Consider the following 12302-nt stretch of genomic DNA (forward strand, 5'->3'; position numbering starts at 1 on the left):
ATGTATAAGATGGTGCATTCTTGCAGTTGTGTGCAAATACGGAACTGGTTTGACTATCGTAACCATATCTGTATTGTAAGTATATGAGTTGTGATAATTTCCCTACTTTCCCAAATACAGTTGGGAGTTGAAAATATCTGTCAACTTAAATGATCTTAACAGGTATTTGAGAAGCTTGGTCCAAGCTTATACGATTTTCTACGCAAAAACAGTTATCGCTCATTTCCAATTGATCTTGTCCGCGAGTTTGCCAGACAACTATTGGAATGTGTAGCATGTGTGTAGACAGTACTTCCACATCTTTTTTTTTATTGTTCATCTTCATCTGTGTTTTTCTGCTTGTTTTGTTTTACCCTTATGGTTATATAACCTATAAAAATTGTGGTAGTAAAAGTGTGATAATTTCTCTCTCTCTCTTTTTTTTTTCATCGAGGCAACAAGAAAATTACCTGACAAGTTCGTCCATTATATCCTCCGTAGACGAATACCAACGATAAGTTTTAACGAGATTATGAACTCCATCCACAATTCACTGCCTAATGCAGGTGTGCTATGTATGACTTGGTTATGTCAATTTGATAGCAATTATTTATGTACTTGGGTGATTTGTTGTTGGGTCATGACGGTGCATCTCTTTCACACACACTTTAGTCATTGGTTATATTGGGTATTGATAAATTATTGATTGACATAAAAGAACTAATTGAAATTAAGTAAGAAAGTATTTGAGAAATTTAAGATTATATCCTTAATATTTCTAATAAGGTTTTAAGCTCATCGACATTGGATATTGGGAATGAATATATGATAATAAAAAATAATATGAAAGACTCATAATATTTTGGTAAGAAGAAGCGAAAAAGAAATGTGTCTTGCTAATATACTCAACCTAAGTAATTTGTCCTTTGCTTCGACCAAGTAATTTGTCGCCATCTTTCAATAATTTATCCAATTAACATTAATTAAGTCCTAATGATGATAAAAAGTAGGTAGAACAAAGTCAAATGTGATCACTACTAACGTCCTAATACAGCCCCCTAGATTTCCCAGTAAGGCAATGAGCCAAAACTTTAAATTTATATTTAAAATAATATTTATAAATAAAATAAATAATATGAGGAGTATTTATCGGTTCATGCACATTATTTTGGATATAAATTGATATGCATGAACTAGGCTTATTATCTACTTCATTCGTGAATAAAGTAGATATTGCCCAAAATAATATGCATGAATATTGAATAAATATGTATAACCAAAATTTATTTATCGATTCAGAAAATAAAATGACATGAGAATGCATGAACCTAAAATGGGTACATAAACATAGTAGACAACCAACCATACTATTGCCATTGAAGTAGACAACCAACCAAGGTGCCAATGGGCGGCAGCGGAAAGGAAATGGCCTTTCCAGCTTGGTTCCATCCATCTCTGTGCTATTTTTCTCTTTGATCTTTCTTTCACCAGCTCAGTATCAATATTGATATCAGCCTCTTTGCTTGCTTGGTATCAGTTAAGAGTAGCAGGATTGAACTTTCTGGCAAGTTAGTCGATTTCTCAGTGTGATGATAGTTTTCGTCTTTTTGAACATAAATAAAACAGAAACATCCTTGCGAGAAAGAAGCAAAAGTCTGTTTCTACAAAAGAATTATCTTTTCTTTTCGTACAAGTCTCATTCAAGATACTGATGCGATGATTTCTTCTTCTTCTTCTTCCTGCTTGGAGTCCATCGTCAAAGCACCTCATTTACCACATTGAAACACTAACAATCCCATATCCTCATTTACCACATTGGACCATGTTGTCATGTGTGATAGCAAGATCAAGTAATGACCCAAGGCAACCATGAAGAGTGGAGCTTAGTGTCCCAGATCTTGACGGTCCGATCCTGGCCGCCACTAATCAGCTTATCCGAGTTGTTTTGGAACAAAATGGATCCGCACCCACCTTCATGAGCATGAAGTGTGTGCTTGCAAGACGATGGAACTGTTGATTCCACATGGTCCACATATCCAGCTTCCCTTTGGCGAACGATTCCATCAACTTGTTGTCGCGCAAGTTGTTCAATGCTGGACACCTTCAACTGTTGCATCATGTCCTCATACATTGCATTAACCTGCAAACATGATAAAATGTCAGGGATGCGTGAAAGATGCTTTAGTCTATAGCTAAATAGTAGTGTTAATGACTTTGTTCCAAGTAAAACAAACACGATATTGATGACTTGGTTTCAGGAAAAAAAGGAAGATAATGAACTAATACTGGAAAGACCAAGTGAACTTAGAACTCACAAGGGCATGTGGAAATGGTATCAAACAGAAATAAAACTAGTATTGGAAAAGATCAAGCGTTTAGGCATGGATAAGGCCCAAACTGTTTTACTAAGATACAAACTGATCAATTTCCCCAAATTAATGGTCTCCCGTCAGCTTCTCTTGTATGAATCTTTTAGTATATTTACAAATGATTCACAATGCTGAATAAGACAATTTATCATGTCGTCGAAGATATTGAACTTTGTAAAAACCCAGTGAACTGCACAGAGTCATTCCATCAGCCCAACATGCAACTATATGAGAATACTCGCCATTGCTTGCCTGCCACTTTAAAAAGTTATCCTCCCAAAAGAAAAGAATTCCAATGCATCAACATCAAAGATGAGAAAAAACTTTGGTATTTGATGCATTTTAGGTCCTTTAGCTTGAAGCATTGTTGAAAAATTCAGTTAAGTTGATCCATGATTCAGTCGAGTCACATGTTTCAAAACAAAGTACCAAATTCACAGATGATTTATTAATTATTAATAACATAACCATTAAAGGAAGATGGACAAATTACTCGACAATTAGCATAAGAAGATCTCAGATTTCTTTCTTGGTCTATTTTAGGCAATTGCATCTTGAGCATTTCCAAAACTACCCACAGAGGAAAGAGTCGGGTTGAGTGAAAATACCTCATCGGGAGATAGGATTAAAATGTCACCATAAGAATAAAGGACATAATGAGTTCTTCGATATGGTATAAAGAAAACTCGAAACTGAACAAGCTTATATTGATACATTACTATATATAAAAGTGGCACAGATTCCAGTTCGATACTAATTTCAGTATCCTATCAGACCAGATCCAATATACTAGCCAATATACCGTCATGTACCAATATCATCAAATAAAATATTAAAATTTCAACATGACAGTTTTGTACTATATGAGCTATGACTTTCGATATCAGCATTTAATTGGACCAAAAAATTTATCACTGTACATACAGCTCCAACAAGTATTTAAATCCTTAGATGAACACAGACCAAGATATTATACTTCATATTGGTATAAATTCAATTATACAATTTTTTGAGGCACATTTGCAAAAAGAAAAATCCTATCGATATGAAGTAGACAACCATATGGAAACATTTCATAATTCATTGATAAATTAGAAGGAAAAAGAGTCACCATAAAGCTAGAAATCACTATTATAAGAATTGAAAGTACCTCATTTAGCTTTTCTGCAGAATTCATCTTCTCGAGCATCCAACGATCAATTAAATCCTTGTTCTCAGTCTCTGTTTTTTTCAGTTTCAATCTAATCTCCTCAAGTTGTGCTTTGAGTGACTGGTTTTCACTCATTAACAAATCCAAAGCTTTTGTCTTTTCATCTAGGTCCTGCTTAATTTGTAGGTTTTCTTCCCTGAAACATTTGTTTTTATGAAATTAATATGACCATACTCATACAAATAGCACTTAGTTAAACATGTGTGATACTGGTTGTATAAAGGCAACCTTGCTAGTGAGATGTCATTTTGCAAATTATTAATTGATTCTTCTTTCTCTTGAACAAGGGCTTTTGATTCTCTGCATTCTGCAATTTCTACCACAAGCTGTTCAGATAACCGTGTGTGAGCTTTGTAACATTGTTGCAGTTCCAGCTCAAGGTATATATATATATATATATATATCTCATGTGCTAGAATCCATCATCGGCTTTTTCCTATAATCTATCATGTGTAATTGCAAAAACAAGTAAACGCTATGCAGTTTATCATATGGAATAGTATAATAACAGCATTTGATTCTATGATTTTTTTTAATGTAAAAATAACTTTAAAGATGATACATTTCTAGCACATGATAGATTATAGGAAAAAGCTGATGATGGATTCTAGCACATAAGATATATTAAGATGGCTAAATAAATAAAATCTAGCAAGCAAATAATTACCTCAACACAAGGACGATTGGAGGCAAAAGTGATTAGGGATTCTATAAATATCTAAGCATCTAAGCAAATCAAGAGGTTTGGGGGCATCATTTCTCTTTGAGTTCTTCACCTAAATTGACAATAAATAGATGGGACGAGAAGAGAAAAATGTATTTTTTTATGATTATGGGTTGTTGTATTGAAAAAAATGAAAAGCCGAAAGTAACCCAAATTAGTTTGTTGGCTGGCTGAGGCGATGAGCCAAAACTTTAAATTTATATTTAAAATAATATTCATAAATAAAATAAATAATATGAGGAGAATTTACCGGTTCATGCATATTATTTTTGGATATAAACTGATATGCATGAACTAGACTTATTATCCACTTTCTTCACGAATAAAGTAGATATTATCCAAAATAATATGCATGAATATTGAATAAATATGTATATCCAAAATTTATTTATCGATTCAGAAAATAAAATGACATGAGAGTGCATGAACCTAAAATGGTACATAAACATAGTAGACAACCAACCATACTATTGCCGTTGAAGTAGACAACCCAATGGGTGACAGCGGAAAGGAAGACGAGGAACTATCCAATGTGGCTCGACATTAATAGATTTACTTGTCAATTAGATGTAGCTAAAATAGCCATCCGGTGGTGTCATGTCATCATCCTCTCCTAAAAAGCTCCTTGTCATGAAATAAAATTGATTGCAATTTAGAGGGACTAACTTTCATTTCTCACAATAAGAAAAATACTTTTTTTTTAATATGTGGTTCTACAAAGGAAAACATCATGAGCAAATTCCACTAATTCCATACTATAAAAATCGGTAATTATCGTCCGAAGATCCTATCCAATCCAATCTGTCGACATTATTCCGTCCTTTTTATCTAGTAGATCGATGTCCTTCCTGTCTCAAGAAGCAGGTTGAAGCCCTTTTCTTGGTGCTAGCTAGCACTCTCTCATTGTTGTGTGTGCTTCGTACCATTGGTATTTATTTTGATCTTGTAAAAACCTAGGATGTTGCGCTTTCCATGGCATAATCTGATGGTGTAGTTGTTTGGATTGAGCACCAAACAATATTGTAAGAACCATATTCTGATTTCTTATTGATTATCTATGGTTTCTAGTTGACTATGGTTCTAAATTATGGCAAACTTCTCGTAGCGGTAGCATTCTCCAGCTTGCCGTTGGTTGGGGATGACATCGACATCGCGTCGGAGGAGAAGCTCTTGGACTTGTACGAGAGGTGGCAGAGCCACCATGGCATGTCACGCAGCGTCGACGAGAAGCGCATCCGCTTTGATGTTTTTAAAGAGAACGCTAACTTCGTGTTCGCGTCCAACAAGAAAGCCAAGCCTTACAAGCTTAGCCTCAACAAGTTCGGCGATACGGCGAGGGAGGAGTTCAAGAGGACGTACGCAGGGACGAGGATTCGTCGCCGCAGCACTCTCAGAGGAAGAGGAAATTCTCTGTTGGTAGAGGAAATTCTCCTGGAGTATACCTGTAAACATGATAACTCATTGTGACAAGCATATATGTACATCTTTAAGCACAAGATTGATGTTTCAGTAGAATACAGCAGCATAAGGGTATTCATGAATGTACTGATAGGTTAAAGGAGGATTTGCTTACAAATGACCAAACTTGGTGCCTTGCTCAACCTGCAGGTCGTAAACGGAGACATGCGTAGGACGAGCACTGATGGCACAGCGCAAACTCTCTTCCCACATTTCTTGGGACTGATGGGGCAAGGACGAGATGAGGTCCATGCTCCAATTCTGCAGCTCACTGAAGTCCAAGAGCTTCTCCTCCGACGCGATGTCATCCCCAGCCAAGGGCAAGCTGGAGAATGCAACCGCAACGAGAAGTTTGCCAAAATTTAGAACCATAGTCAACTAGAAACCATAATATCAATCGATAATCAATAAGAAATCAGAATATGGTTCTTACAATATTGTTTGGTGCTCAATCCAAACAACTACACCATCAGATTATGCCATGGAAAGCGCAACATCCTACGTTTTTACAAGATCAAAATAAATACCAATGCTACGAAGCACACACAACAATGAGCATTGAGATGTAGAATCTAATCACACGGAACAGAAGATACCAAGTGTTAGATGATACAAACTCACTTACAAAGACAATAACACACATATATGATAACAAGTTTGCCCTAATCCCAAGTGATGCAAGGTCTCACAACTGCCAGAACCATCCCAGCTTCTTTCCCTTCTTAATCCAAAAATTATTCTTACAGACTATCAACTTTACAAACATTGATTGAAATTACACTAATTCTTAACCACATATGCACTGCAACTGCCACGGGGTAATCAACTTCTTTGCAGCTGATTGGGATTAATTTAATCAGCTTTACAGTATAACACTGAAGACAACCAAGTTCATAATATATATCTCACAACTCCAGAATCATGGAGCGCGGGCAATAGTGAGCTTCTCTCAAGGTCACAGAGCAAAGGAATGAAGTCACCATACAGCTGGAACAAGCAAAATTTTCACGTCCTCATGATATTCTAAACCCTGTTAAACAACAATATACAAATCAAATGAAGCACATGAATGAGCATCATAATTGTTGCATTTAATCCAGAAATCTGCTTAGCCACACATGTTATATTTTGCACATTAAAATAATTAATGTAAAAAAAGAGATTACCTGCAAGGTATTGCGCCACCATAAAAATTATCAACAAGGCAATGCCATATTTTCATAAAAATAGGACGACCATGAATAACCATAATCACTTGCAGTGGTTCACAAGAAAATTCCCTAACTCACTGTCATCTAGTTGTTTGGAATGGTGTGCCATCTCATTTGATATAATTGTTTTTAGATGACACACCAAGTCAGGAACGGATGCACGCATGAGGTGGAAAGAACATATAACCAATGAAACCAAGCAGATGTAGTTATCAGTCCCAACAAGAACCAAGTCATTCGATTATAATTTGAAGGAGAATTTCACTAGATTATTTTTTATCACCAACAACCCTGGTCATAATAGATCTCTTCTTTTTGTTTTTCCAGAATTCATCCTTCTTGCCTTTTTTCGGTTTCAAACCAAATTTGCTATTCAGTATTCCAAGTATAGCACTTCTATCCCTCCGATTTTTTGTTGCAGCTTTGACATCCAAAATAGCCCGCAATTTCTGATAGGATCTGGCCTCAGGCACCTGCCCGCTTCTGACCATTTGCTTGTGATAATAGAATGCTCTAGTAAAATCACGTACACGAACATATGCATATATCATTGTCGAATAAGTTACAGAGTCAGGCTTCAAATTGAGGGCACTCATATCTTTCAGCAACTGTGGTAACTTGCAGTGTTGCCCTCCCCGTGCATATGCATTCATCAGTATATTGTAGGTCATGACTGTTGGCTGCAAGCCAAGCTTTCCAAATTCATGTATCACATCTCTTGCTTGAACATAAAGACCATGTTTAGCCAGACCATCTAGAATAATGTTAAATGTAACTCTTGTACCTTCAACTTTGTTGCTGATCATGGATTTCCATATCTCCATTAATTTATCAGTTTCACCAGCTCGCCTGAATGCATCAAGCAGAGCTGTGTATGTTTCTATTGAGGGTGATATCCCCTCTCTTTTCATATTCTCATATGCGGCATATGCTTTTTCATGCCATCCACCAACTGAATATGCATGAATCAAAGCAGTATATGAGTGTGACGTGGGTTTAATTCCAGCCCTTTTCATCCGCAAAAATGCATCTGCTGCCACGTCACTCATTTTCCTCTGTCTTCCATAGGCACTTATGAGGCAGGTATATGATTTTACATTTGGTTTCAAGCCTAAACCTTGCATCTCAGTTATTAAAGATTCAACTATTTCAGGTTGCATTCTTCTGCTATAGGCATTCATTAGAATGTTGTACGTTGCTGTAGTTGGCTTTAGTCCCTTTTCTTTCAGCTCATGAAAGAGACCTTCTGCCTCCTCAACCTGGTCGGATTTACTATAGGCATCCATCAAGGTGTTGTAAATTATGATGTTGGCTGAAATTCCTTTCCTTTCCATTTCTGCTTGAATGATGAGAGCTTCCTTTTTCAGCCCGTCATCACAGAAGGATTTAATAAGAGTGCCAATGAGTTCCAAACTCCATTTGATACCTTTTCTGTTCATCCTTTCAAAGAATTCCCAGGCATCCTTTGAGTGCTTACCATTTTTCCTCATGATGGTTATCAGAACAGAACAAGTTACATGATCTGGTTTGATGTTGTTGACTTCAAGTGCTTCATACACTTTCCAGGCATCATCATATCTGAAATTTTAAATGAGTAAGATCAGACAAAATATAAAAATTGGTGCAATCAAAAGGGTCACGAAAAGTCAGCCAGGCAAATAGATGCATTAGCTATATGTGTCTTTAAACCAACCAAATCAGCATCACTCAAATGACGATCAAAGGCACAAGTACAAGTGCCACAAGCAAGCTGTTGAATCAGGCCTATAACTGCAAAACCAAGACACTCAAGCTTAACATGCGAGTAGATAAAGGATAATTTTGTTCGATCATCAAGTAAGAACCAGAAAGTATTTCTGATTGCAAAAGGTCCAGGAAAAGATGAGAGAACTTTTCCTCTCAAGACAATGCTGAATTGGTATAATAATATATTTTTCCAAGGATTGATGGGTTACCCCCTCTGCTGCACCATGTTCGTGCACCAGTTTTACATGGAGCCACGATAAGCAACATGGCAAACTGCATGCATCCTTGCTCTGTGCCTCTCTGTATGATGTAATTGTGTCTGCACATGCCGTAGGTATAGCATCTATATGCATGTATGCAAATATGTTCTTCATGTGGGATGTTTTAGTTTGTTGTTCTTCCTCTAGGCTTGCTACAGTATATTTTATATTTCTTCAGATGCCTGGAAATAGGTCAAACATCAAGAAAATTCATCAACCACTGCACAGGCATGAATATATATAATTTTGCAATTAATTGAAACATTATAAAATGACACTACCATACTATGATTTTACATAACCCAAGGACATAGTAAGTCCTAAATTTTCTTAAACCAATAAAACCTCTAATGACGATAAACTTTCATCCAAACATCAATTTGACTTCCACTAGTTCAAATTTCAGGCATCCTTGAAGAACTGAACTTGAGGATAATCATGACTAGTTTGTGTAATACAACTAGCATTCAAGTCTAATCAAATCCAAGTAATAAGAGGCAACAGCAACAAGTCCCCATACTGCTATAGCATTAGAACATATTTCTTCCCAGAAATCATATACAACAGAAGAAAAGGATTTAAACTACTGTATCATATAGGAGTTCCAGCTTTGTCATCTCATAAGAATATGCACAGGCTTTATGTAGCTCAAGATTTTAATTACAATTGATATTTTCATTATGGACTAATTTTTACTGTATCATTCCAACTATCTCCATAAGTAACGGTACCGAGGGTTTTACCTACAGTTGTTATCTAGAAACATTACATAGCAAAAAGCCATGAAGAACAAAAGAACTTCTCACCTCCCGCAGGATGCAAGGCCAGATATGGCAGAGTTATAGACGCATACATCCCTGAATCTCTTCCCCTTGGGCAAGTTCTGAAAGAGAACCATCAGCTTGTCCCCCATGCCCGCTCTACCCAGTACCGGGAATAGCACCGAGCAAGCCCGCGGCGTCACCAGCGACGGCTCCTGCAACCCCATCCACTGAAACAGATAAAGGCACCCCCAAGGCAAGCCCTCCTCCCCCATCCTCCCAAGCAGCTCGATACACTCCCCTTCCCCGATCCTCCCGGCGTAAGGACCCAAGAGTTCCCCCAGCGTGGCGTTCTCCGGGAGGCTCCTCGCGACGCCCAAGATCTCCGCCACGACTCCATCTTCCGCCGGTTGTGGCGGCGACGGCGACGGCGGCTCGAGCACTTGTCCTTCGTCCTCGAGGCCGTCGTGGTCAAGGTCGGCGGAGTCGATGTTGGCGATGTGCCAAGACGTGCGACGGTTCCTCTGTAGGGAGAGGCGGCCGTCCTGCTTGGGGTCATCGGCCGAGGAGGAGGAGCGGAACCTGAAGAACTCGAGAATGGGGTCGGAGGCCTCATCGTCCTCCTTCTCCTCCTCCTCTGCTTCTTCATCGATGTTTCCTTCTTCTGCTGCTGGTCCTTCCTGGTCGAATTCGTTCTCCTCTTCATCGGCTTGGAGATGGGGGAGAAAGATGGGCGACGGAGAGGTAATGGAGGCGGAAGAGGACGAGGAGCATCGGGGAGTTGCTTGGGCTTTGAGGGGTGGGAGATGGAAGCGAATAGGAAGAGGAGGAGGTGAAAGAGGGACGAAGGGGAGGAGCGATGAGGGCTTGTGAGGGCAGAGAGCGGGTGGAGTAGTAGAAGCGTTGGAGGAGGAGGAGAAGGCTCCGAGGGTTCTGAGCGCCATCAACGTTTCCCGATGGATTGCCGAGCCGATTAAATGGATAGCGTCGGAGGAAATAAGCTGAGAGATTATATTACTTAAAATTTTAAAAAAAAATGAATTTTTTTTTTCAAAAAGTTTTTTAATAATTTAAAATAAATGAATGATAATTTTTTCTTATGATAATTACTGTTTCAGTAGTCTGGAATCAGTGGAATTACGCATGATGTTTTCTTTTATGGCAACCAATGATCGGGTTGGGTTCGAGCAAGCGAAACGGATCGAGTTAGACTTTATTGAATATGTGAATGAGTATGATTGGAGTGTAATTAATGTATTTTTATCAAACCAATCTTATTTTCTTTAGAACTAATAGTAAATCATTCTAAGATGTTTAGAATACATTCAAACTTCTCGAACTACTATTGGTGATATGAAAATATGTTTACTGTTTTTTTTTTTTTTTATGTAAATTTAGAGTGATTAATTTTTTAAATATATTTTTTTTTAGAATGAATCTAAGATCGAGTGTAATTCAAACTTCTAAATCTATCAAAACTTGTTCTGAACTATTAAGATGAGATGTTAATATATTTATTATTTTTTATATAAATTTAGGTTAATTAATTTTTAAAATAAAATATTTTTTTGTTGAATGATTGAGTGTAATTAGAGTATAATTTTGAATTTTTACTAAACATATTCAAGTTTCTCTGGAACTACTAAGGTGATATGAAAATATGTTTTTTTTTATTTTTATTTTTATATAAATTTAAGATGATTAACTTTAAAAAAATATTTTTATGTTGAATATGTGATCGAGTATAATTCGAATTAATTTTTATCAAATCAATTTAAAATTATTTTTATATAAATTTAATATATTTTTTCAATATATATTATGTCAATTAAGTAAATTACAAGAAGAAGAAGGAGGTGAGAAGGTAGATAAAGAAGAGGAATACGGGGAGGAAGTGAAGTGAGAGAAGAAGGTGGATTGGGAGGAGGAGGTGGCGGTGGATTGAGAGTAGGAAGAGGCTGATGTAGAGTGGGAGTGGGGTGAGGAGAAGGAGGAGGGTGGTGGAGTGGAAGGTAAGAGGTGGAGTGGGAGGAAGATAGAAGAGAAGAAGCGAAAGGTAACGGGGAAGGGGAGGAAGCGACAAAATGGGAGGATGAGAAGACGGTAAAGGTGGAGCGGGAGGAGTGAGGGTGAAGATGAGGGGGTAATTTGAGAAAATAAAAGGGTAATATAGGATTTTATTAAATCAATTGAAAAGTTAAGATTTAGTTAAATCAGTTGATCCGATTCATTAAAAAAATAGTTTAATTCTAAAAAATCAATTCAAATCTAATTAAAAGGTAATCATTATCATTTTATAATTTGTTGAAGGTATTTTGATGAAAGCATAAATAAAGATATCCTTTGCTAAAATATCATCTCATAAAAGCCAATTAGTATGAGTTTTTTTCTAACAAAATTTGAGGATTTTATTATAATGCGATTCTAACAACATTCGATGAGTTTTTTATTCTATGATAAATTTGAAATAAATTTAATCTAAAAAATATTATATTTTAATAGATTTTATAGACGAGTATAATTCGAATATAACTTGAATACAATGGATTTGACTTGATTCAAAGGGATCCTATCTAAATCGACT

At 36.8% G+C, this 12302-nt stretch overlaps 3 protein-coding genes across 3 annotated transcripts in view; 1 reads left to right on the forward strand and 2 right to left on the reverse strand.

The window, feature by feature from the left end:
* Positions 1-373, forward strand: part of LOC135646176 (serine/threonine-protein kinase AFC2-like) — a 1057-nt gene extending 684 nt beyond the window's left edge. The window contains exons 3-4 of the mRNA XM_065165416.1: positions 27-75; positions 163-373. Coding sequence (XP_065021488.1) covers positions 27-75; positions 163-285 — 172 coding nt within the window. The 3' untranslated portion in view covers positions 286-373. The remainder of the gene's footprint in view (positions 1-26; positions 76-162) is intronic.
* A 1435-nt stretch (positions 374-1808) lies between these two features.
* On the reverse strand, positions 1809-3934 carry LOC135644911 (autophagy-related protein 16-like). The gene is made up of 3 exons (XM_065162885.1): positions 3787-3934; positions 3499-3694; positions 1809-2119 (listed from the first exon to the last, which is right to left on the reverse strand). Exons 2-3 carry the CDS (start codon positions 3631-3633, stop codon positions 1826-1828), a joined length of 429 nt encoding a protein of 142 aa, XP_065018957.1. The 5' UTR covers positions 3634-3694; positions 3787-3934; the 3' UTR covers positions 1809-1825.
* Positions 3935-6260: 2326 nt separating this feature from the next.
* LOC135644003 (pentatricopeptide repeat-containing protein At5g50280, chloroplastic-like) lies at positions 6261-10701 on the reverse strand. The gene is made up of 3 exons (XM_065161347.1): positions 9764-10701; positions 6907-8529; positions 6261-6770 (listed from the first exon to the last, which is right to left on the reverse strand). Exons 1-2 carry the CDS (start codon positions 10660-10662, stop codon positions 7221-7223), a joined length of 2208 nt encoding a protein of 735 aa, XP_065017419.1. The 5' UTR covers positions 10663-10701; the 3' UTR covers positions 6261-6770; positions 6907-7220.
* Between the last annotated feature and the right edge of the window lie 1601 nt (positions 10702-12302).

The sequence above is a fragment of the Musa acuminata genome, chromosome BXJ3-8 (assembly GCF_036884655.1).
Source record: "Musa acuminata AAA Group cultivar baxijiao chromosome BXJ3-8, Cavendish_Baxijiao_AAA, whole genome shotgun sequence".
NCBI lineage: Eukaryota > Viridiplantae > Streptophyta > Magnoliopsida > Zingiberales > Musaceae > Musa > Musa acuminata.